This window comes from Papio anubis, chromosome X (genome assembly GCF_008728515.1).
Source record: "Papio anubis isolate 15944 chromosome X, Panubis1.0, whole genome shotgun sequence".
Lineage (NCBI taxonomy): Eukaryota > Metazoa > Chordata > Mammalia > Primates > Cercopithecidae > Papio > Papio anubis.
In genome coordinates this window covers 137,199,723-137,227,420 of record NC_044996.1, presented here as the reverse complement: position 1 = coordinate 137,227,420, position 27,698 = coordinate 137,199,723, and the positions used below count along the sequence as shown (strand labels likewise).

General features: G+C 38.8%; 1 protein-coding gene across 1 annotated transcript in view; it reads right to left on the bottom strand.

The window, feature by feature from the left end:
- The window catches only part of ANOS1 (anosmin 1), a 209,183-nt gene that overhangs the window by 65,430 nt on the left and 116,055 nt on the right, over positions 1-27,698 (bottom strand). Inside the window, exon 4 of the mRNA XM_003917382.5 lies at positions 2,180-2,402. Within this exon, the coding sequence (XP_003917431.1) occupies positions 2,180-2,402 (223 nt within the window). The remainder of the gene's footprint in view (positions 1-2,179; positions 2,403-27,698) is intronic.

The window sequence follows — 27,698 nt, the reverse complement described above, 5'->3', positions numbered from 1 at the left end:
CATGACTCCCACTCTTATTAAGGAAAACAATTACACAGACCTAGCAGAGACAGAGAGAGGGAGGCAATCTTATTTCACATTAGTTTGTTTGGGGCAATAAGAAGGCATCTTGGAGGTAGGAAAGACAGTGATTATGAGTATCCTAAGATTGCAGGTTGGTTTGTGCGCTGACTGGGCACATGGTTTTCTCCTCGCAAAGTCAAGGGATGGGTTGGAACGGACTGTTTCCCTGGGGCTTGTGTATATCAGTTCCCCTCTCCTCTTCTGAGAGTGAAGAAGCAGCTGGACTCCAGGTTGGGAATGCCAAAAGGGGCTTCAAATGGCTCATTAGCTAAGATGGTGAAGGAGTTGCTACAGGCTCTATTTGCCCTCCTTTTACACACACTAACATATTCAGAGGCACTGTCAAAGCTCCCAGGACATGAAGACAGCCTTCCTTGAGGGACTACTGAAGAAAGCAAGAAAAAATATCTACCTGCATATATGTCTTTTTTTGCAAAATAACAATCTATTAACTAGACTGCCTTCGTTACGCAAAAGTCATTGTCAGGTCAACAGAGTCTGTTTATTCTATTTGTAGTTGATTCCCATTGATTCTGTCTCTCTCCACAAAAATCTAAGTTAAGAGCTAATTTGTAGTAGAAGAGTGACTTCAGTACTTTAACAAAAGTTCATCTGGTTTCGTTAAATGTAGTTTTACATTGAAAGTATCTCTGCATCATTAGTCATTTATTCTGGCCCTTTCTACAATATTCCGCTTATTCTCTAGTGAAACAGGCATATTTGAAATTCATAGTAACTCTTCAGTCCTTTTATAAAAGTGCATATTTTAATTTATATTATCTCTTTAAAACACTATAGGTTTTACAAAAGGGTTTAAAAAGACCATTCCAAAAGCATCCTATTTTTATGGTGAATGCTACTCATACATAGCATATTATCTTTAATGACAGATAAAATTTCATATTAACAGAGGCTTTAAAAATTAGATGGTTTTAAATTTCGCAATAGTGACTTGCTGTAGTTTAAAATAAGAGGCATGAACACAATAAAACCTTAAAACTATTAAAGAAACATCACTTGGTAAGAAGAGAAAAGCAGCGATTATTTTGAATGTAAGACATAGTACTTATGGTGTGTTTCCAACGATAAAGAAAATAAATGGTTGAATTACATAGATTTCAGAGGAAAGTATTCCCAAGTGGGAGCTAAAGGAAGATGGGACAGACACCTAACTTCTGGGAGATGTGAATTGTTATGAGTGTTAGAGTAACATGGACTTCCAAAAACAGGCAGCCAGCACACAAATCAAAACTGGCATTGATGGTGAATACTGCTTTATACACATTTTTTTTAAGTACCAGTATTTAGAAACAATATGGATTTGGCATGTGTGTGTGAAAGACACACAGAGAGAAAGACATCTGTTACTCTCTGTACTTTAATGAATACTGCCTGCTGACTGACTCTATATTAGGGGTCCCCAGCTCCCGGGCCACTGACTGGTAGCAGGCTGTGGCCTGTTAGGAACTGGGTCACACAGCAGGAGATAAGTGGTAGGTGGGTGGACAAAGCTTCATCTCTATTTACAGCCACTCCTCATCACTCACATTACCACCCAAACCTCCTGTCAGATCATCAGCAGCTTTAGATTCTCAGAGGAGCGTAAACCCTGTTGTGAACTGCACATGTGAGGGATCTAGGTTGCAGGCTCTTTATGAGAACCCAATGCCTGATGATCTGTCACTGTCTCCTGTCACCCCCAGATGGGACCATCCAGTTGCAGGAAAACAAGCCCAGGGTTCCCACCAATTCTACGTAATGCTGAGTTGTAGAATTATTTCATTACATATTTCGATTTATTCTAGTGTACCTAGTAGAGCTTACTTGAATCAGTCTGACTGGAGAAAAAGACAAAAACCTTCCTGAATTGTTGCTGTCCATCACATCTGTCAAATGAAAAAGAATTAATATGAATGACTTGCTCTGCCCCAAGTCGAGTTAATATGGTTGATCTCTATGGGTCTGTGAATATGTTAAGATGTCTGTATGTGGTATAAAATAAATTTTCTTAAGATTTTGTTTTTTAGACTTTTCACGCTTACGATGGACACCCTTCCCTAGGCACAGATACATGTGACACTGCATGTCTCTTCACACCCCTAGTGCTGCCCCTTACCTTTGTACAGAGTCTTGGGTACTTGGCAGGTGTGTCCACACCCATTTGAACAACATTTCTTCACCCCAGAGCACTCATTGTCAACTTCGCAGCTTTCAACACAGGCGGCCGCAAATCCACTGGCTTTCTCAGGAGCCGGGCAGTCCCCCTGCTTTACCAACAGGATGTATTTGAGGAACTCACAGCTGGTCAAGCATTCGTAGCTCTTCTTGGGGAAGAGAGGCTAAGACAAAGAAGAATTTTAAAAAATATTCCATTAAAGACACACGAAGTCTGATTTCCAAGACATCTGAAAGGAAGTTCCACATTTTTTCCCTGTCAAACTTTTGCTTGAATATTTGACAAAATGCATATATTTGTTTTCTTTTCTCCTACCAAAGTGACACATTTTGTGCTGATTTCTCAAAGGAACATAATCCATAAGTGATGATTTTATATTGCATGCAACAGACACACACCAAGTATATGCGCCCACGTCCACAGATCATATATTCTACCTTGGTCAAAGATGTTTGTCAAAAAAACTGACTATAAATAGTCACCAAACCTGTTCAGTACAATTTGAGGGCCCTCTTTGGATTGTATACATTACATGTATAGCACATCACTCTCTTTAATTTTTTTCTTTCTCTCTCTCTTTTTTTTTCTTCTTTTTTTACAGTTAAGGTCTCACTTCGTCACCCAGGCTGAAGTACAATGGTGCAATCATAGTTCACTGCAGCCTTGAACTCCCAAACTCAGGCAATCCTCCTGCCTCTGCCTCCCAAGTAACTAGAACTATAGACACACACCACCATCCCTGGCTAATTTTTATTTTTTGTAGAGATGAGGTCTTGCTATGTTGCCCAGGGTGGTATTAAGTCCTGGCCTCAAGCAATCCTCCCACCCTTAGCCTCCCAAAGCACTGGGATTGCAGGCATGAGCCGTTGTACCTGGCTACTTTTTCATGTATCATAAATACTCATCAAAATAGCAGGAGCTCTAAAAAACTTTGCAATTCTCACAATGATAGCATATTTGTTGGAATTATATAGCACAGTTGTCTAAGCCTGCTAATTGAACATATTTCAATAATTTCCAGCCTTTATGATTAACATGGAATTGTCAATGAGTTGTGCAGTAGAAGAATGTGAATCTTCTTTAAAAATCAGCCCACACCTATGTTATCTGTGACATAGTTGGGGTCTGAACAGCATCTTGCTGAGGACATTTTGGTTGAGCCCAGAATCAATCAACCATTAGTGAGAATAGGAAGCCCTGGACTTATTAGAGGAATGCATTATTGAAAAAGCCTGAGTAATGTGAAAGAGCCATTTATCAAATGCCTATTTTTCCTTAGGAAAAAATGGTTCAGGACAGCACTCGGTCATCCCTAAGACAAGAGCTGCAATCGGAAGATAATGGCTTTTTTCTGCCACTGAACAGAGGAGTTGCTGAGACTTCTAAAAGCTGTCCCACCCAGGGAAAGAAAGGGAAGGATGCTCTCTGTGCTCTTGCCCTCCTTTTTCCTATGGAAGAGAATGGCCAAGACAGCCCCACCAGCCCCAGCCCTCCACCCAGCCCTATCCCTAACCCTCTTTTTGCTTTATAGAAGATGGCTGAAAAGATGATCACCATAACCCTAACTTTTACACCAAGCCTCCTTTTATCCTTATGGGAGATGGTTTCCATGATAACTACTATTCCATTAAAGACACATGACGTCTGCTTGAATGTTTAACAAAATAGATGTATTTGTTTTCTTTTCTCCTATCAAAGTGACATTTTCTCTTATCAAAATGCATTTTCACCTGGAATGCCTGTGCACAGCCAGGTTAAATTTCACTGTCTTCCTTTTACCTAGGGGTGGCTATGTTGTTGTGAATGGAATGTAATCAGCAAAGTTCTGTGCCACTGTGGACCGAGGCTTGCAGATGGTGGGGGATGGTGCCCTCATGTTCTTTATTAGCTGGATATGGGTAGCACCACAGCTGTAGGGAATGATGGGGCCACAGGAGGAGCGATGCCAGAATGCTGTCTGCCCATATGGAGAAGGACAGCACCCTGCCGGAACAGCTGCCTTGAACTGCTCCATGGGCATAAAACAAGTACGCACATGTTTGAACTCTTGTACATATCAAGCTCTGTTCGCTACAACCATTCAGGCTACTTGAACCAATGCAAGGCCATCCAGTGAAGGGCTGCCATGGTTGCTCAACGTTGGAAGTGGAAGATGGACAAGGAGGACCCTTTCTGTTTATCTGATGTCACAACAGGGTTAGGAATATAAGAAATAAATGTGGTGGCTTTGGTGAACAGAAGTCCAGGGGGAGAATAGGAACATCATGCAGCTCAACGCCAGCATGCTGTTTGATGCTCCACAGTGATCCCTAACCAGGGCTCATTACTGGTAACAACTGGGAACACCTGGGTTACACCTGAAGGCTACCTGGGAACACTCGCCTGTGTGCTGCCTGCTGCTGCTCCCTGATGACTAAATATGCCTCTGTACCATCGTGACACCTGTGTAACACCAGGTCATCCCTACCACTGCCTCATAATGCCTGGGCAACACCTGGAAAACACCTGATAAGACCAGCCCATGTGTTGCTGTTGCTTCTCAATAGTGATTGAATATGGTTCCCGACCGCGAGGTAACACCTGCCAAACCTGCCAGCATGCTGCTGGCTGCTCCTCACTGTCAAACAAGCATGACCCTTTAGTCAGATAGGTGTCTGGTAGCACCTAGATACCCTGGAGACAGGAGGTTATCTAGGCAGGGGACAGTGAATGGTTTGGGCTATTAACTAGAGAGTATTTCACCAATAGCAGAGGTATGTTATAAAACAAACACACAAACAAGCAAACAAACAAAAAAACCACCATTATCAAAGTCTCTAGTGGGAGGTGGGAGGTTGGTGGGAGGAATATCTCTCTTTTCCAAAAAGACAGATAGTTCATTAATTTTAGCCTATGATTCTCAGATTGATGATGACTGGAAATTCCACTGAAGACTCAAAACATAACTTCAGCAAGGAATATCTTAGTAATCCTAGGATAAACTACAATTTCAACATAAATTATTCTCCACTGTCTCACCTGGTTATTTCCCCCAAACAATGTTCAATTAAAATATGCGTAAGAGTTAAGACGGCAAATGTTATATTATGTGCATTTTACCACAATTAAAAAAAAAATTGTGATGAGAATGTGTGCAGCACCACATTGTATTGTTTCATAGTGACAATAATCTTTCTGATACTGTAAATTTAGTGGATGACAAAGCATCAGTACTTCATTACAAGTTAAATACAATTCTTGTATTGTATTCTGTTCTTTTCTTAGATTAACAAAAGGAAAACAGTGGAAACACTAGATAGAAAAACTGTAATTTCAAGGTTTGAATTAGAATTGCAGATGTCATATAAAGTTGTTTGTTAGTAATTAATCATATATAAAATGTGAAAATAACATGAGTTGACTGAACTAAAATTATTTCTCAATTTAAGAACTTTAAGGTAAAATTTAGAAGGGCCGTGGTGTCAATATTGAATTGTGATAAATTTACAGCTAATTAATTAAAATAAACTTTATAAGCACTTAAAGCATTATCAACTCTGAAGGCTTTTCTCTCTTACTCTATTTCGCAGTTCATTTTTCTTTCAGCTGTTAGATGTATTTTACTTCATTGAGTTTTGAAGCTCTAAATTTAGTTTCAGATCTAAGTTAATAATCAAGGAAGTATGCTAACAGATCTGTGACAATTATATAGTGTTTGCCAACTTTCTTTTTTCAACAGTTCATATACATTACACACAATGAAAGAAAATACTTAATACCAAAATCATTGGCCACTGCCTCATGGGCTGAGATTTCCAAGTAGAAATACTTGTATTAAATCCAGCAAGTGTTTCCTGCTTGGTAACTTGGAAATCACAGTGACTTAGTTTGCACCATGATATAATGAAATCAACTCAGTTCATACTCTTCACCTATGAAAACAGAGTATGAGTCAAGAATCAGATAAAGTTTGGATCCTCTATTCATATATTATTCTAATTATCTATACGCCAACTGCCACACACTTGAACTGTGAGGGACAGGAAAACAGAGGCCATGTCTCCTTATCTTCATTATTTACTGAACTATTGGGGCAGACATAAAAACAAATAAACAAAGACAGTGACCTAGAATAGTTACGAAGTATGTGTTCCCAATGACTATAAAAGGGGAATGATCAAAATTAGCCCAACAATTTAGATCTTTCAGTTGATATGAGAGTTATTCTGTATGGATAATCAATGTTTTCCTTTTTGGTAAGGATTCAAACATGATTTCTTTGATTATTTTGGGGATCATAGAAACGCATATGTTCATCTTTGCACTCATGCTTCCTAGACTGGTTTATAATCTTGAAATAATACAGGTAACATTATGAATATTACATGAGGTAATGCACACAAAGAACTAAGCACTACTGTGCATAGTTGGCCCACAATACATACTCAATAATAATTAATTTATGTCTTTTTTCTTTTCCCACTGCTACAAGCTTACTCTTTAACATTTCAAAATTCTTCTGCCATGCTGATGAAAATTTTGTAAGATCCACAGACAGAAGGAAGTCTGTATTTTTCCACAGTGTGTCCAGCCACTAGATTCCAACCCACTACTTCCAGATTAAGCACTGAAATCTGCATCTAAGGAATTGTACCCTGTACTTAAATGAAGTTCATCTTAGAGCAGTGTGGATTTGGTGCAACAATCTTACAGAGGAGCTTTATTTAGCTGTCCTATTAAAGGCAGATTTATCAAAGGGAGGTTTTGATGCTGTCTATTAATTTTTTTTCATAATTCTCTTGGATTAGGTTGAAAAAAATTATTTGTTTGAATATAAATTAGAGAACATATGGTATGTGTACATAAGGTCTCTCTCCAGGTCATTAATCATAGTTTAATGAGAATTTACTAATTGAATGGAATAAGGAGAAAAATGTGTACAGGTCAGAGAAAATGCTGTGTGAATATTAATACTCTAGATATAAACAAAATCTGCAAATTGGTCTCCAGCAGGAAATCCTGTGAACAAAGGTAATTTGAGTGTCACAAAAGTATAATAACTTCTGACCATTAAGCATGTAAAATTTCATGTGGTAATACAAGTTAATTACCCAGAGATTTGTTAAAAGGAATGAGAAAATATTAGAAAAAGACATTCAAATCAGTATGCATGTAATACCCATCAATTTTATGGTGAATAAACACGTGTGACAACATAGAGATATATATATATATATGCTCCATGTTCTATTTCCTGTTTCTACAATTATATGCAGGCAATGAAGGCAAATTGTTAACTGTAAATTTAGTTTTTATAACTATAATTCAGTTTTATAAAACTATTCATATGATTAATTTCACAAATCACACAAATGTCACTTTCAAATTATTATTATTTTTATTTTGAGACAGAGTCTCACTCTGTCACCAGGCTGCAGTGCAGTTGCACAATCTCAGCTCACTGCAACCTCCAACTCCCTGGCTCAAGCAATTCTCCTGCCTCAGCCTCCCAAGTAGCTGAGATTACAGGCATGTGCCACCATGTCCAGCTAATTTTTGTATTTTCAGTAGAGACAGGGTTTCACCATGTTGGCCAGGATGGTCTCGATCTCCTGACCTCAAGTGATCTGCCCGCCTCAGCCTCCCAAAGTGCTGGGATTACAGGCGTGAGCCACCATACCCAGCTAAATGTCATTCTTTTGCCAGGTCATTGGCTCCAATTTAAAATTTGAAAAGAATATGGTCACTGCACCCATTAACTTTGTTTATTTTGCCCTTACTGTCCCCAAAACTAAGAAAGAAATAGTCTGCAAAGACTATGTATTTTTCTAGATCAGTGATTAATAGTATCTAATGGATGTCATTATGCCTCCAAAGAAGAGATAAAGCAAAGTGTTAAAGAAAAATATCTTTGAGGTGCATTGGATTAAGTAAAAAATCTTTCATATGTTAAAGAATAGATATATGCGGCCGGGCGCGGTGGCTCAAGCCTGTAATCCCAGCACTTTGGGAGGCCGAGACGGGCGGATCACGAGGTCAGGAGATCGAGACCATCCTGGCTAACACGGTGAAACCCCGTCTCTACTAAAAAAAAATGCAAAAAAACTAGCCGGGCGAGGTGGCGGGCGCCTGTAGTCCCAGCTACTCGGGAGGCTGAGGCAGGAGAATGGCGTGAACCCGGGAGGCGGAGCTTGCAGTGAGCTGAGATCCGGCCACTGCACTCCAGCCTGGGTGACAGAGCAAGACTCGGTCTCAAAAAAAAAAAAAAAAAAAAAGAATAGATATATGTTATACTATATATTAATATGCAGTATTAATGAATTCTCATATATCCCTCCTACATGTCATCTCCTAAGAGCTAAAAACTAAAATGTGGTTTTTAGTGCCTTACCTGGGTAATATGCTACGCTCCACTAAGAAGAAAATGAATAAAACATTAATTTATCCACCTGTGGCAAGTGGCTAAAAATAAAATTAAATACTAACAAAAGTAGGCAACATTTCTTGAACACTTTCAAAAAGAGAGACAATACTGTCTTTGTTTAGTTTGGCATAAAATGCAAGGTATTGTACAGTAAAATAATCTGTTCAGCAATCATGAAATGACAAAGACATCCAATTCAGTAAATTACCTTAATGTGTTTAAAATCACATAAATACTAGGCTTCAGCTTTGAAGAGAACATTGCATTTGGCTATTTGGTTCAATTCAACAGACTTCTACCATATGTCAATTCTCTAGGATTATAATTGCCTTTGCAAAGAGTCAAGGAATTGGGGGCTTCTCTTCCTGCTCCTAGCCAACAACCAGGATTGTGGACTACAATGAAACTTCGAACATACAATTTCCTGAAGTGAGTGCTCCATCATTATCACCACTGTCATAACCACCACCATCACCGTCATTACCATCATCATTAGCAGTGGCAGTTAGTCACCAAGAGATGCTGATGTCTACCACATCCCTCACTCTACCCCAGCTGCTTTACTTTCTCATTTCACCTATTCTTGCCCAGTCCCCACAGCTGTTATTATTTCCACTTTACAAATGGGGAAACAGCAGCTCAGGGAGATCCTAACATAGCCCAGATCACGAAACACGTAAGAGTCTGGGCAACGATGAGAGCCAGTGTTTTCTGAGGACCCCACCATATCAGGGTAAAATAAGAAGACTGGGCTCGCCCAGTGGCTCTCAGCTTGCTTCCCTATTAGAATTTCCCAGGGAGCTTCTAAAACTGATGTCCTGGGTGAACTTTTGACCCGTTTCTTCAGCATTCCAGGCATGGACCCCGGAAACTGCACTTTGGAAAGAACTGTAGATGGTCCCAATGTCTGGCCAAGACTAGAAATCTGCTGGATGAATAGCTCTCTAATTTGTGTTCAGTTATTAGATTTCATGATTCTACGTGTTTAGAAATAATCTGAATATTCAAAAATGCAATCTTACACTTCCTGGGAAGAGACAGTAGGGTGATTTCAAATTTCTTTTTTTGTATTCCTTTTCTTTAGCAAACGAATTTTTAATCTTAATTCTATGCTGAGTAGTTGAATAGCTCCATTTACCTAGATACAGAAAAAACAAATGCATTTATAAACAGGAAATCTAAGTGTACATAAACTCCTAGAGATCACTGAGGGTAACTAAATTAAATTACTCCAAACTATAATCCAGGGGTTACTGAAAATCTGATTCTGATACATCAGTCTCTGTATGTACAAAAGATATATTTCAGGATGCTCAAAATTAAAGAACTGACATTCTAAACACCAAGCAATCATTGAATTAAAGTATGTTGGTAATTCTTTGTACACAATGTCTCTGAAGTCAGTGACATCAAAAAAATAGCACATGCCCTTCCTTTTGTATTTTCACTATATTAAAAAGCAACAGTACAAATGCTATGGTGTTAAAAAGGATCCTTAATTTTAACGAATGAACTTTTATAAACAACTATGTAATAAAAGGAAAATAGTATCTTAATACATAAAAGTTTTTGTTAAACAAGATTTTACAGTTTTTAAATCAGAAAATGTTAAGATTAAATTCTTTCAAAGGTTCAAACAAAAAAAGCAACCTGCACAATTTCCATAAAATGTGTCTTTGTACACACGTCCTGGGCACTTTGAAAATGTTAAAATCATTAAAGCTTGACTTCCGCCACTGCTGCCCCCATCTCAGCGTTGCCCTCTCCCTAACCTGGCCAAAGGGTCTGATTCCAAATTTCTGAAAACTTCACTCCCAAAACGCACAGTGAGGTGAACAGAACGTGAATTCAATACAAGAGCATGAAGACAAGGTAGCGAGACAATGAAATGAGATGAAAAGGGATAGAAAAGAGTTAAACAAAAATATAAAATGTGAAATAAGACAAAAACATAAAGTTAAGAAATAAACTAGAAATATCAAGGATCATCTGAGGTCAGGAGTTTGAGACCAGCCTGGCCAACATGGAGAAACCCCATCTCTCCTAAAAATACAAAAATTAGCCGGGTGTGGTGGCAGGCACCTGTAATCCCAGCTACTCAAGAGGCTGAGATGGGAGAATCCCTTGAACCCAGGAGGCAGAGCTTGCAGCGAGCCAAGATTGAACCACTGCACTCTAGCCTGGGTGACAGAAGGAGGGAGGAAGGCAGGGAGGGAGGGAGGGAGGGAGGGAGGGAGGGAGGAAGGAAGGAAGGAAGGAAGGAAGGAAGGAAGGAAGGAAGGAAGGAAGGAAGGAAGGAAGGAAGGAAGGAAGGGAAGGAAGGGAAGGAGGGAAGGAGGGAGGGAGGGAAAGAGGGAAGGAGGGAGGGAGGGAGGGAAGGAAGGAGAGAGAGAAAGAGAGAGAGAGATCAAGGAATGAAATAGAAAAAAATTATAAATCAAAGGGCATGTTATGTGCCAGGAATAACTGAAAAGAACAAGCAACACTGGAATATAGCTTCTGCTTCTGAACACCAAAGGGAAAACTTTAAATTTTCAGACATTCAGGTAAAAAAGGCAAGCTGATTATGAGGAATAAAATATAATTGCTACCAAATGTCTCTCTACTAAATTTAGTATGTGAAGCTAACAAAGCAATGTCTATGTAATTCTAAGGAAAATAAACTCTGTGTGAGTGGATGTGTCTTGTGGGGGGGTTGTGTGGGGGGCAGAGGGGAGGAAGTGCCATGCAATGGCAAAACCTAGCGATCCTATCGTAAACAGAAAACAAGAACAAATGGGCTAGTACAATATTCAGTGCCCAGATAAAATAAAGTAATACTTACAGAAGAAAAAAAAGTTGTCCAATCCAAGTGTACTTTAGATATAACTGTAGGTAAAATTTCTCATGCATAAACTTAAAGAAAACATGTGTTCATCCATAGACCCCTTTTTAAAAACAAAGATATGAAATAAATTTACAAAATTAAGCATAAAGTAGAAAAAAGAATCAGTAAAATTATTTTTCCATGTACATAAATATGAAACTAATATTAAAATAAGAATGATGGTTAGGAGGGAGGATTTGCTATGATAAAACTAAGAATTTTCAAATAACAATTTATTAGAAAAACTGGTAGGTGGAAGGAGTGGTGGAGAAAACCTATGAGTGTGACTTATCTTGAACTTTATATTAGAACATCAGTAAATAACAAAACAAATATAGAATTGAAAGAGTAACAGTTCCAACCTCATAATATCTTTTATAATATTTTCTTTATAATATTTTGGGGTCTCTTTTGTCTTCTTTTGCCTTCAAGTAATATTAAACTTTAAGCATTTATTTGAAACTAGTGTGCACAAAACTTCCAGGTGCTGGTCTGTGGCCAGTCATTTAAGTAGGTATTAGGAGAACAGTCTTGGCCTTGCTGTGTTAACACTTTTCTGCACGGTAAACCGTGGCTGTTTCTATGTGGTAAATCTGGAGTGATGGTTTGGTTTTACTTTTCTGTGCAGTTTGTTTTCTTAATTTTTAATGGACATGTATAGTTTCTATCAAAAATAAACAGTATACTTGGCTGGGTGCGGCGGCTCACGCCTATAATCCCAGCACTTTGGGAGGCCAAGGCAGGCAGATCACTTGAGGTAATGGGTTTGAGACCAGCCTGGCCAACATGGCAAAACCCCATCTCTACTAAAAATCCAAAAAATTAGCCAGGTGTGGTGGCACACAACTGTAATCCCCGCTACTTGGACGACTGAGGCAGGAGAATCTTCAAACTAGGAGACGGAGGTTGCAGTGAGCCAAGATTGAGCCACTGTGCTCCAGCCTGGGCAACAGAGTGAGTGAGACACCATCTCAAAAAAAGAAAATAGAGTGTACTTTTTAAAAAGTAAGGAAAATTGCCAAGTGTGTCTTTCAAAGAAGACATCTAAACACTATGCATGAAATAAGAAAAATAACTCTCCATTCAAATGTTACTAATTTATGCTTGGAAGTATTACTATAATTTGTTTGGAAACCCAATTATAAATACTAATTTGTTAGATGTGATTGCAATTAATTGGATTCCCAGGCAAATTATAGACATTGGCCATGGAAAATATAAAATTAGGAAAATGTAAAATTAGGAGAAAAGCAGAAACATGCATATTAAGGAAGTCACTTTTCTACAAGTACATACCCTCTTCTTTCAATTATAGTAATCTCTACTTATGTTTATCTTGGCTTCCTTCTTCCTGACCTGGCTCTTCTATTTATTTTGAAAACAAATGTATCACCTTGTATGAGTCAGCAACACTTCAGAATCTTGCTGCAATATTTCTAGAAGATCGTGAGGCACATAAATAGCTCAAGAAGTTCACAAATCCCTAGAGAATTAGCGATGGTTCAGGTACCACATTTAAACTGATTTCTTTCCCTCTCCTACTTTCTGCATTTGTTAGTAGTGATTACCAAGAATGCCAATGCAATGTTGAGCCCACTAAACCATTTATATACTGATTTATAGACCAAACTGGCATTCTAGGTACTAGGAATTTAACAGTGAACAGGTGCAACTGTGAAAATGATGACCCACTATGCTTATAGTTTACATGTTTACTAACAAACAGGTAAAAATCATTAAACAGTTTAGTTTGCATTATAATAAAGGTAGACACAGGAAGTTACAGATATATGCACGAGATCAACAAATAATTAGACAAGGACAAAACTTTAAAGACAAGTCATCAATACTGATGATTTAAGCAGGTAAAAGTGATGTGGAAAACAGAAGAAAAAGAGAGAGGGAACAGAAACAAATACAGTCTGTCCCCTTCAGAGCATGACAAATACTTAAGTAAGATAACTGCTGTACAATTTGGGGGGCAAAATTAATTGGGCAACTGTCAGTTTCTTCAAAATATTAAAGGAGGATAAAATATTATCCTAAGCCTTAAATAAAGCTTCCAAAACACTTAGCACAGATCCTAGCACATAATAAAGGTGGCATCAGTGCTAGCCACCTTTATTAGCATCAGAATTAACATAGTTCTAGAAATTTTACAAGAAACAATAGGAATCCATATACTTAATTATAGATGGCCTAAAATCCTCATGTAAATAATTTCTTTTGAAGAGGAACAAATTAGAAAGTTGTCAAATACCGTTGTTTACTCTTTGATTTATATTGTTCAGTTTCTTTGTTCATCTCATTTTACAAACACTTTCAAATTCTACAAACTCATCACATCTATCCAAGCTACAAGAAAAAAATATCCCATATTTTATCTCTTAGAGATATTCCTTGAAATTTCTTATTTCTTTGTTTATACACGACTATATTATACCACTTCTGGACTGGTTAAATCATCACAAAATGAGATAGAAACTAACTGATATGATTAGGCTTTGTGTCCCCACCCAAATCTCATCTTGAATTGTAGTCCCCACAATCTCCATGTGTCAAAGAAGAGACTAGGTGAAAGTGATTGAATCATGGGGGCAGTTTCCCCCATGCTCTTCTTGTGATAGTGAGTGAGTTCTTACGAGATCTGGTGGTTTTATAAGGGACTCTTCCGCCTTCACTAAGCACTTCTCTTTCCTGCTGCCTTGTGAAGAAGATGCCTTGCTTCCCCGCTTCACTTTCTACCTTGATTGTAAGTTTCCTGAGGTCTCTCCAGCCATGCTGAACAGTGAGTCAATTAAACCTCTTTCCTTTATAAATTGCCCAGTCTCTGGCAGTTCTTTACAGCAGTATGAAAACAGACCAATACACTAATGTACATAGAACTTAAGTTTCCTCATTATGAACAAGTAAGGAAAAGTACAAATTCCATAAGTTAAAGGACTGGTTCCCAGGGGACATTAGGTAATATCTGGAGATATTTTTGTTCCTCACAACTGGAAGGAATATGTTATTGGCATCTAGTGGGTATGATCTGAGAGACCAAAATAGATGCCCCTTTATCAACTGAGAGGTACACTAAGGTTAAGGAAACCAAGTTACCTATGGGTAAAGGGTTTGGGGCTTGGTTGGCATGGCACATTTCTAAATTCCTACAGCTAAACTTGTTAACAATAGGAGCTATCAACTCTGATTTACAACCCAGACCTCTACAACTATGACTGGACAGAAGACTGGCCTTACAAAGATTATTTTCTGATAAGCAACTGCAGACCACAAGCCAGTTTCGGCTAGATTACAGAGGCTGTGCAAAAACTCTATGTCCTGTAGTTCACTTTTCAATGTAAAGAGCCAAGTTCCACCTCATTTTAATGCTAAAACCCCGTCCCAAAGTGAACATTGACTGTTATGTTATTATGAGGGCATTTTAAGAAAGTTAACCCAAGATTTAGCAGAAAAATGCCTGAGAAAGCTTCATCAGAGAGCCTTTCTCCACCACAGCAGTGGCCCTGCTCATTCCTCTCATCAAATAACAGCAATTTTGCCAGAGTTTCAGTAGGAAATCATTAGGCATCCACCTTACAGTCCTGATTTGTCTCCTTCTGACTTGTTTTTATTTCCTGTTCTTATAAGACTCTTTAAAGAGCACCCATGTTTCTTCAGTGAATAATATTTTTTAAAACCTACATTGACATGGTTAAATTCCCAGGACCCTTAGTTCTTTAGGGACGGACTAGGTGGCTGGTAACATCACTTACAAAAGTGTCTTAAGCTTGATGGAGCTTATGTTGGGAAACAAAGCTTATATGTTTTATTTTTAGCTTTTGATTCCATTTTTCCATGAACTTTCTGAAGTCTTCTTGTGTATGCAACCATGTTATTCAGACATTGGACAATAGGTAGCACAAGACAAGAAAACCTACAAGGACACAAATGAGATGAGCTCTAATTTTGCCAAAAAAATGATTTGACATAGTTTCAAATCCACAGTGCAAGGAAGGCTGATCCGAAGATAGCTCTGCAATTTTTCCAAGTTGTGGAGAGATTAAAGCTTGAGGCTGAGATGGCCAGATCTTGTGGGCAGACTATCAAGCAGGATGAAACTGCATGAAGAGAGAAACTTAGAGGGGTTTAAAGGGACCCTTTGATTTCTGGTTGAATACTGACTTTAATGTGCATGGCTTCAAACTGCATAAGTCTGGGGAAAGAATAACCAGACAGCAATAAAGGAAACCATTCTAGCAAAAACTCACATTTCAACCAGTCAGAGTGGAGAGAATGCACAATTCATGAAGCATTGGCTAGAGTCCTCAGAAGGATATCATCTTAGTAATGAGATTAATTGGGCCTAGTCTAAAGGCTACTCTAAACCCTCCCCCAAGAAAGCTGAAACGAAACCTCAAAATAAGAAAATGAATCTCAAAAGGAACTTAACTACATGCCAGAACAAAGTCTAAAACTTTCTAGAAAGATACAGCAAAATTCAACACACGAAAATTCGACATCCAATCAAAAATAATCCAGTGTGCAAAGAAGCAGGAAATTGTGGCACAGAAAATGAGAAAAAAGGGATCTACAGAAGCAGGACCAGAAATTATAGAGATGGTATAATTAACAGCAAAGGACATTTAAGAACTAATATAAATATGCTCCATATGCCCAGGAATGTAGAGGAAAACATGGACATAGGGAGGACAGGAATGAAAGATACAGAACAAAGCTGCATAGAAATTCCAGAAGTAAAAAACAAAGAAACGAAAAATATGGGAGGTTCCAAGATGGCTGAATAGGAACAGCTCCAGTCTGCAGCTCCCAGCATGAGTGATGCAGAAGACGAGTGATTTCTGCATTTCCAACTGAGCTCCTGGGTTCATCTCACTGGGGCTTGTCAGACAGTGAGTGCAGCCCAGGGAGCAGGGTGGGGCCTCGCCTTACCTGGGAAGCACAAGGGGTCAGGGAATTCCCTTTCCTAGCAAAGGGAAGCCATGACAGATGGTACGTACCTGGAAAATTGGGACACTCCTACCCTAATACTGAGGTTTTCCAATGGCCATAGTAAACAGCACACCAAGAGATTATATACCGTGACTGGCTCAGAGGGTCCCATGCCCACGGAGCCTCGCCCACTGCTAGCACAGCAGTCTGAGATCGAACTGCAAGGCGGCAGCGAGGCCTGGGGAGAGGCGTCCGCCATTGCTGGGGCTTGAATAGGTAAACAAAGCAGCTGGGAAGCTCGAACTGGGTGGAGCCCACCACAGTGGGCTTAAAGAGGCCTGCCTGCCTCTGTAGACTCCACCTCTGGGGGCAGGACATAGCTGAACAAAAGGCAGCAGAAACTTTTGCAGACTTAAATGTCCCTGTCTGACAGCTTCGAAGAGAGTACTGGTTCTCCTGGCACAGAGTTTGAGATTTGAGAACAGACAGATTGCCTTCTCAAGTGGGTCCCTGACCCCCGAGTAGCCTAACTGGGAAATAGTTCCCAGTAGGGGCCGACTGACACCTCATACAGCCAGGTGCCCCTCTGAGATGAAGCTTCCAGAGGAAGGATCAGGCAGCAACATCTGCTGTTCTGCAATATTTGCTGTTCTGCAGTCTCCGCTGGTGATATCCAGGCAAACAGCATCTGGAGTGGACCTCCAGCAAACTCCAACAGACCTGCAGCTGAGAGTCCTGACTGTTAGAAGGAAAACTAACCAACAGAAAGGACATCCACACCAAAACCCCATCTGTGCATCACCATCATCAAAGACCAAAGGTAGATAAAACCATAAAGATGGGGAGAAACCAGAGCAGAAAAGCTGAAAATTCTAAAAATCAGAGTGCCTCTTCTCCTCCAAAGGAACACAGCTCCTCACCAACAATGGAACAAAGCTGGACGGAGAATGACTTTCACGAGTTGAGAGAAGAAGGCTTCAGACGCTGGGTAATAACAAACTTCTCTGAGCAAAAGGAGGATGTTCAAACCCATCGCAAAGAAGCTAAAAACCTTTAAAAAATATTAGACAAATGGCTAACTAGAATAAACAGTGTAGAGAAGTCTTTCAATGACCTGATGGAGCTGAAAACCATGGCATGAGAACTACGTGACACACGCACAAGCTTCAGTAGCCAACTTGATCAAGTGGACGAAAGGGTATCAGTGATTGAAGATCAAATGAATGAAATGAAGCAACAAGAGAAGTGTGGAGAAAAAAAGAGTAAAAAGAAACAAACAAAGCCTCCAAGAAATATGGGACTATGTGAAAAGACCAAATCAACATCTGATTGGTGTGCCTGAAAGTAACAGGGAGAATCGAACCAAGTTGGAAAACACTCTGCAGGATATTATCCAGGAGAACTTCCCCAACCTAGTGAAGCAGGCCAACATTCAAATTCAGGAAATACAGAGAATGCCACAAAGATACTCCTCAAGAAGAGCAACTCCAAGACACATAATTGTCAGATTCAACAAAGTTGAAATGAAGGAAAAAATGTTAAGGGCAGCCAGAGAGAAAGGTCGGGTTACCCACAAAGGGAAGCCCATCAGACTAACAGCGGATCTCTCGGCAGAAACTCTCCAAGCCAGAAGAGAGTGGGGACCAATATTCAACATTTTTAAAGAAAAGAATTTTCAACCCAGAATTTCATATCGAGCCAAACTAAGCTTCGTAACTGAAGGAGAAATAAAACCCTTTACAGACAAACAAATGCTGAGAGATTTTGTCACCACCAGGCTTGCCTTACAAGAGCTCCTAAAGGAAGCACTAAACATGGAAAAGAACAACCGGTAACAGCCACTGCAAAAACATGCCAAATTGTAAAGACCATTGATGCTAGGAAGAAATTGCAACTAACGAGCAAAATAACCAGCTAACATCATAATGACAGGATCAAATTCACACATAACAATATTAACCTTAAATGTAAATGGGCCAATTGCTCCAATTAAAAGACACAGACTGGCAAATTGGATAAAGAGTCAAGACTCATCAGTGTGCTGTATTCAGTAGACCCATTTCACGTGCTGAGACACACATTGGCTCAAAATAAAGGGATGGAATAAGATCTACCAAGCAATTGGAAAACAAAACAAAACAACAACAAAAATAACAGGGGTTGCAATCCTAGTCTGTGATAAAACAGACTTTAAACTAACAAAGATCAAAAGAGACAAAGAAGGCCATTACATAATGGTAAAGGGATCAATTCAACAAGAAGAGCTAACTATCCTAAATATACATGCACCCAATGCAGGAGCACCCAGATTCATAAAGCAAGTCCTTAGAGATCTACAAAGAGACTTAGACTCCCACACAATAATAATGAGAGACTTTAATACCCCACTGTCAACATTAGACAGATCAACGAGACAGAAAGTTAACAAGGATATCCAGGAATTGAACTCAGCTCTTCACCAAGTGGCCCTAATAGACATCTACAGAACTCTCCACCCCAAATCAACAGAATATACATTCTTCTCAGCACCACATCACACTTATTCCAAAATTGACCACATAGTTGGAAGTAAAGCACTCCTCAGTAAAGGTAAAAGAACAGAAATTAAAACAAACTGTCTCTCAGACCACAGTACAATCAAACTAGAAATCAGGATTAAGAAACTCACTCAAAACTGCTCAGCTACATGGAAACTGAACAACCTGCTCCTGAATGACCACTGGGTACATAACGAAATGAAGGCAGAAATAAAGATGTTCTTTGAAACCAATGAGAACAAAGATACAACAAACCAATGAGAACAAAGATAAAATCGCTGGAACACATTTAAAGCCGTGTGTAGAGGGAAATTTATAGCACTAAATGCCCACAAGAGAAAGCAGGAGAGATCTAAAATTGACATCCTAACATGACAATTAAAAGAACTAGAGAAGCAAGAGCAAACACATTCAAAAGCTAGCAGAAAGCAAGAAATAGCTAAGATCAGAGCAGAACTGAAGGAACTAGAGACACAAAAAACCCTTCAAAAAAATCAATGAATCCAGGAGCTGGTTATTTGAAAAGGTCAACAAAACTGATAGACTGCTAGCAAGACAAATAAAGAAGAAAAGAGAAAAGAATCAAATAGACGCAATAAAAAATGATAAAGGGGATATCCCCATCAATTCCACAGAAATACAAACTGCCATCAAAGAATACTATAAACACCTCTATGCAAATAAACTAGAAAATCTAGAAGAAATGGATAAATTCCTGGACACATACACCCTCCCAAGACTAAACCAGGAAGAAGTTGAATCCCTGAGTAGACCAATAACAGGTTCTGAAATTGAGGCAATAATTAATAGCCTACCAACCAAAAAGTCCAGGACCAGATGGATTCACAGCCAAATTCTACCAGAAGTACAAACAGGAGCTGGTACCATTCCTTCCGAAACTATTCCAATCAACAGAAAAAGAGGAAATCCTCCCTAATTCATTTTATGAGTCCAAAATCATCCTGATACCAAAGCCTGGCGGACACACAACAAAAAAAGAGAATTTTAGATCAATATCCCTGATGAATATTGATGCAAATATCCTCAATAAAATACTGGAAAACCGAATCCAGCAGCATATTAAAAAGCTTATTCACCACGATCAGGTTGGCTTCATCCCTCCGATGCAAGGCTGGTTCAACATATGCAAATCAATAAACGTAACCTGTCAGAACCAACAGAACCAAAGACAAAAACCACAAGATTATCTCAATAGATGCAGAAAAGGCCTTTGACAAAATTCAACAGCCCTTCATGCTAAAAACTCTCAATCAAATCGGTATTGATGGGCCATATCTCAAAATAATAGAGCTATTTATGATAAACCCACAGACAATATCATATAGAATGGGCAAAAACTGGAAGCATTCCCTTTGAAAACAGGCACAAGACAGGGATGCCCTCTCTCACTACTCCTATTCAACATAGTGTTGGAAGTTCTGGCCAGGGCAATCAGGCAAGAAAAAGAAATAAAGGGTATTCAATTAGGAAAAGAGGAAGTCAAGTTGTCCCTGTTTGCAGATGACATGATTGTATATTTAGAAAACCCCATTGTCTCTGCCCAAAATCTCCTTAAGCTGATAAGCAACTTCAACAAAGTCTCAGGATACAAAATCAATGTGCAAAAATCACAGGCATTCCTATACAGCAATAATAGACAAACACAGAGCCAGATCATGAGTGAACTCCCATGTACAATTGCTTCAAAGAGAATAAAATACCTAGGAATCCAACTTACAAGGGATGTGAAGGACCTCTTCAAGGAGAACTACAAACCACTCCTCAACAAGATAAAAGAGGACACAAACAAATGGAAGAACATTCCATGTTCATGGATAGGAAGAATCAACATTGTGAAAATGACCATACTGCCCAAGGTAATTTATAGATTCAATGCCATCCCCATCAAGCTACCAATGACTTTCTTCACAGAATTGGAAAAAACTAATTTAAAGTTCATATGGAACCAAAAAAGAGCCCACATTGCCAAGACAGTCCTAAGCCAAAAGGACAAAGCTGGAGGCATCACGCTACCTGACTTCAAACTATACTACAAGGCTACAGTAACCAAAACAGCATGGTACTGGTACCAAAACAAAGATATAGACCAATGGAACAGAACAGAGCCCTTGGAAATAATACCACACATCTATAACCATCTGATCTTTGACAAACCTGACAAAAACAAGAAATGGAGGAAGGATTCCCTATGTAATAAATGGGGCTGGGAAAACTGGCTGTCCATATGTAGAAACCTGAAAGTGGATCCCTTCCTTACACCTTATACAAACATTAATTCAAGATGGATTAAAGACTTGAATGTTAGACCTAAAACCATAAAAACCCTAGAAGAAAAGCTAGGAAATAACATTCAGGCTATAGGCATGGGCAAGGACTTCATGACTAAAACACCAAAAGCAATGGCAACAAAAGCCAAAATTGACAAATGGGATCTAATTAAACGAAAGAGCTTCTGCACAGCAAGAAAATAACTACCATCAGAGTGAACAGGCAACCTACAGAATGGGAGAACATTTTTACAATCTACCCATCTGACAAAGGGCTAATATCCAGAATCTAAAAAGAACTTAAACAAATTTACAAGAAAAAAAATCAAACAACTCCATCAAAAAGTGGGCAAAAGATATGAACAGATACTTCTCAAAAGAAGACATTTATACAGCCAACAGACACATGAAAAAATGCTCATCATCACTCACCATCAGGGAAATGCAAATCAAAACCACAATGAGATACCATCTCACACCAGTTAGAATGACGATCATTAAAGTCAGGAAACAACGGCTGCTGGAGAGGATGTGGAGAAATAGGAACACTTTTACACTGTTGGTGAAAGTGTAAACTAGTTCAACCATTGTAGAAGACAGTGTGGCGATTCCTGAAGGATCTAGAACTAGAAATACCATTTGACCCAGCCATCCCATTACTGGGCATATACTGAAAGGATTATAAATCATTCTGCTATAAAGACACATGCACATGTATGTTTACTGTGGCACTATTCACAATAGCAAAGACTTGGAACCAATCCAAATGTCCATCAATGACAGACTGGATTAAGAAAATGTGGCACATATACACCATGGAATCCTATGCAGCCATAGAAAAGGATGAGTTCATGTCCTTTATATGGACATGGATGAAGCTAGAAACCATGATTCTGAGCAAACTATTGCAAGGACAGAAAACCAAACACCACATGTTCTCACTCATAGGTGAGAATTGAACAATAAAAACACTTGGACACAGAGTGGGGAACATCACCCACTGGGGCCTGTCATGGGGTGGGGGAAGGGGGGAGGGATAGCATTAGGAGATATACCTAATGTAAATGACGAGTTAATGGGTGCAGCACACCAACATAGCACATGTATACATATGTAGCAAACCTGCACGTTGTGCACATGTACCCTAAAACTTAAAAGTGTAATAATTTAAAAAAAAGAAAAGAAAAATATACCAAGTAGGATTTTTTAAATGTTAGACACCACAGAAGATAAGATTACTTAAAAGGAATGCAAAGACAATGATTTAAAATAAATAAATAAATAAATTTTATTAAAATTGTATGTCCAAAGTTAGAGGAATCTCAATTACCCCTAAGCAGAAGAAACAAAGATAATTAAATCAAAGTATACTTAATCATATTGCTTCATATGCCAGATACTGAAGGAAAATCCTCAAAGCAGATAGAAAAATTAAAAGACACTTTATATATAGTAAAACAAGGATAAGAATCTCAAAGGTTTTTCAGAAAATATGCATGCCAGAAGAAAATAAAGCAGTATCTTTAAAACACTATTTAAAAAAAAAATCAACCTAGAATTGTATACCCATGAAATATCTTTGAAAAGGGAAGATGCCTTAAAGTCTACCACAGGTATACAAAAGGTGAACTCATAGCCACCAACCCAGCATTATGAGAAATGTTAAAAGCAAAAGGAAAACGATAACAGATGAACATTGGGGTCCACCCAAAGGATGAAGAGCTCTAGAAATAATAACTACATGATTATATTTAAAAGATGATTTTTCTTATTTTTATATCTCTGGAAGAAGATAAGTTTAAAGCAAAAACCATAAAAATGTGATGTGGAGCTTGCAACAAATGTAGAAGTATGATTTAGGACACTAATAATACAAATGAAGGGAGTAAATAATGAAAGTATATTGTTGGCCGGGCGCGGTGGCTTAAGCCTGTAATCCCAGCACTTTGGGAGGCCAAGACGGGTGGATCACGAGGTCAGGAGATCGAGACCATCCTGGCTAACACGGTGAAACCCCGTCTCTACTAAAAAAAATACAAAAAACTAGCCGGGCGAGGTGGTGGGCGCCTGTAGTCCCAGCTACTCGGGAGGCTGAGGCAGGAGAATGGTGGGAACCTGGGAGGCTTGCAGTGAGCTGAGATCCGGCTACTGCACTCCCGCCCGGGCAACAGAGTGAGACTCCGTCTCAAAAAAAAAAAAAAAAGGAAAGTATATTGTTATGTCATTTTCATATTATACATGAAGTCATTCAAGATAAAACATACTGTGTTCCAAAAAGCATTTCTCAAAAAATTTAAAAGGATAGAAATCCTAAGTTTTGTCTTAACTAGATATCAGTAGGAAGATATATGTAAAATTCTCAAAAATTTACAAAATAAACCATACACTCATATGAAATTCAAGAATGGAATCACAGAAGTAATTAGAAAATAGCTGTGTAAAAATAAAAACACGCTGTAACACAAAATGTAGGTTGTAGCTAAAGTAGTGCATAGGGCAAAATTTATAGCATAAAGCTCTTATATATGAGAAGAAAATAAGGTCTCAAACTAATTATGTCAGCTCTTGCAATAAGAAATTATATAAAGAGAGTCAAACTAATCAAAATTAAGCAAAAGTAAGGAAATAATGAAGGACAGCAATCAATAGCATAGAAAATGACAAAAATAAAGAAAAACAATAAAACAAGAAGTTATTTTTTTTAAGGAGCACTAAAATTGACAAAATTCTATTGGGATGTATCAAGAAAAAAGTAGAGAATACATAAATTACCAATGTCATTATTGCAAAAAGGGTTCATCACTACAGACCTAACAGACATCAAAATGCTAACAATAAAGGTAGATTAGGCAATAATATGACCCACTCTATTTTTATCAATGTGATAACTTTGATGAAATCGTTTACTTCCTACAAAGACACAGGTTATAAACACTACTAAAGAAGAAATAGACAACGTGAATAGTCCTATGTCTACTAAAACATGGAAATAATATATAAAAGTCTCAATAAGTAAATAAATAAACTTAATGCTCATACAGGAGCTTCTACTTCTTAGAGAAGATAAATATCAGAATTATTTCTAAGTTCCTCCATGAAAGCTCTACCAACTCAGATAAAAGGAGACTCTCTTCATTCATTGACTCATTTAACTGGAGTACATCATTCTGCTAGTTACATGAGACAGGAAGGCTAAACTTTATTCCTGCTATCATGTTTAGACTGCATTGGGGAATAAAGATAAATTAACAATTATAATTCTGTATCTTGAATAATAAAATCGCGTTTTTCATTTTTATTTATAAAGAACCATTTTCATCTGCTGATTTTTTCTTTTTCTTGTTCCTTTTTTTTTTTTTTTTTTTTTGAAACAGGGTATCATTCTGTCACCTAGGCTGGAATACAGTGGCACGAACATGGCTCACTACAGCCTCGACCTCCTGGGCTCAAGCAATCCTCCTGCCTCAGCCTCCTGTCTAACTGGGACCACAGGTGACCACAGGCATGTGCCACCATGCTTGGCTAATTTTTTTTATTTTTTATGTTTTGAGGAGATGGGGTCTGACTTTGTTGTCCAGGCCGGTCTTAAACTCCTGGGTTCCAGTGATCCTCCCGTCTTGGCCTCCCAAAATTCTGGTATTATAGGTGTGAGCCACTGAGCCTAGCATCACCTGCTGATTTTTAATCATTTTAAGCAATTGCACATTTTCTCCCTATAGAATATCACTGCACAAATCACAGAAGGTTTCACAGAATTGATAGAAAACTTCAAGTGAGTGCTTTTTTGTTGTTTGTTTTTTAAAACAGGGTCTCACTCTGTCACCCTGGCTAGAGTGCAGTAGCACAAACATGGCTCACTGCAGTATCGACCTCCTGGGCTCAAGCAATCCTCCTGCCCCAGCCTCCTGTGTAGCTGGGACCACAGGCATGTGCCACCACAGGCACAAACATGGCTATCCCTAAAATAGGGGGCCCCAGTATCCAAGAAGGACATTCACATACTTGCTACTCAAAGGCTAGGCCTTAGTTCAGCAGCATTAGCATCACTTGGGAGCTTGCTGGAAATGCAGACTCTCCTGGCCACACCACATACCTTCTGAATACCATATGCCTACTGAACACCATATACCTACTTAATCAGAATCTGCATTAAAGCAGATTCCTAGATGATCTGTGTGCGTGACCAAGTGTGAGAAGGCCAGTTCTGGATCATGCTGGACACTGGAGTTGGCATCTTTGGACGCACGAGTGTCTCCCTCTCCACATTGAAATTTCCTTCGCCCCTAGTTCCTTATTCCAGAAATCAAGTTATCCAGTTAGCGCTCCATGTATCTCTGACTTCACACTCCTGACAGCATTCATTTCCCCTGACCTATAAATGTATTCCAGTCTTTCCAAGGTAAAACACAAAATTCACTTTCTCAACTGTGAATTCCCCCTAACCAGAGCCTCCTCTCTCTCCTCTATGCTCTAGAGACAGTCTTAGGGAAAGACTTTAAACTTATAGAAAGAGTTGCATGTATTTGGTCTGAATTTCCTCCTTACATTTTATTCTATAACCCAGAGTTGTATGTGTTACCTACTATTGATCCACAGAAAGTCTCCCACACAGATTTCTAGTGACTTCCTAACTACAAAACTCAGTGAGCCCTTTTAGTCCGCATCTCACTGACCTCCAATACAATTAAAAAGTGTTGACCTTGTCTTCCTCTTTCAAAGTAAAAGTAGCTAATAAATATGTAATGTATGTTATCTTCAGATACTGGTTAAGTGCTTTACATGCATTCAAAAAAAATTTTTTTACTTAAATTTAGTGCTTTTGCAATTTTCATGATACTCCCCTAACTCCTTATGTGCCTATTTGCCTAGCCCTTCTTTTCAGACTTAGGTATTCAAATTATTCTGAATAATCTCCAGTCTTGGTCCCATAAATTTTCAAAACTCATCAATTCTCCTATGATTGAGTCTAGAATAATTTGATACTCCCCCGAGTAATATAAAAAATCCAATGAAAATTGAGTCTCAGTGCTTAAAAAAGGAAAAAAAGTTTATGTTCCAGAACTATAAAATTTGATACAATGCAGATTGCACCCATCATATGGTGGTTGGCAAAGAAAATCTCATAATAATTATAAAAATTCATAAGCATTCTTCAAAACATTTCCACTCTACTACTACTACACCCCCTAAGTTGAAAAGAAGAAGACTTAGATGAATTCTGCATCTCTTCACTGGTGCCCAAGTAACACCATCCAGAAATACAAGTAACACTTTTATGTGTTACAAAAATGTAAAAGACCAATGTTAATCATTTCTAAAAATAAAAGCCTATTATTTATAATATTAAAAACTTTTTGAAAATTGTCTATGTGGCTGGGCGCGGTGGCTCACGCCTGTAATCCCAACACTTTGGGAGGCTGAGGTAGGTGGATCACGAGGTCAGGAGTTCAAGATCAGCCTGGCCAAGATGGTAAATCCTGTCTCTACTAAAAATACAAAAATTAGCCGGGTGCAGTGGCAGGTGCCTGTAATCCCAGCTACTCAGGAGGCTGAGGCAGGAGAATCGCTTGAACCTGGGGGGCAGAGGTTGCAGTGAGCCGAGTTCATGCCATTGCACTCCAGTCTGGGTGACAGAGCAAGAACCTGTCTCAAAAAAAAGAAAAGAAAATTGTCTATGTGTCAGTCACCCCAGCCTCCACCCCTTTGTCTGATCCTTACTCTCAGCTGGTCACCCTGATTCCTTTTTCACTGAGAAAAGTAAAGCATTCAAAAGACAAGTTCCACAGATGCCATTTTCACACCCACCAATGCACTGCATCTGGTCCATTAAAATCCCATGCATCCATGAATTCTCATGCATCTCCTGTCCCAGGACGTAGAAGCTTGCTCCCATTTCAAACCTGCCTCCACACACACACACAATGGTAGACATTGCCATTTAAGGTTATGTGCTTCAGCAATTCCTCCCTTGCTCCTCCAACATCCAAATAACCCCTATCTTCTGAATAATTCCCATCTGCTTGTAAAATATAATTAGTTCTCTACTGTAAAAACAATTAAATGTTTGATTACCTTGTTCACACCTCTTCCCACAATCTCATTTGCGCCCCTCATCACTTTTTTCTACAGTAATGCTCACTGAAACGTTTCTATACTCCCTCTCTGTTTCCTCCAACCATTTATCTGAAATTCATGCCAATTAGGCATTTTCTTCTGCCACCCAATAACACTGGTCTTGTCAAAGTCCACAGTGAGCTCCCTGTCGCAGAATCCGATGATCAAATTTCAAGTCTCCATGCTCTTGCAGCATTTGACGCAACTGATTACCTCTTCCTTGTTGAAAAACTTTCATCGTTTGGCTATCGGAACATCACACTCCTCTGTGTTTTCTCCCAACGTATTGGCCTCTCTTATATCTCCTTCTTTATCT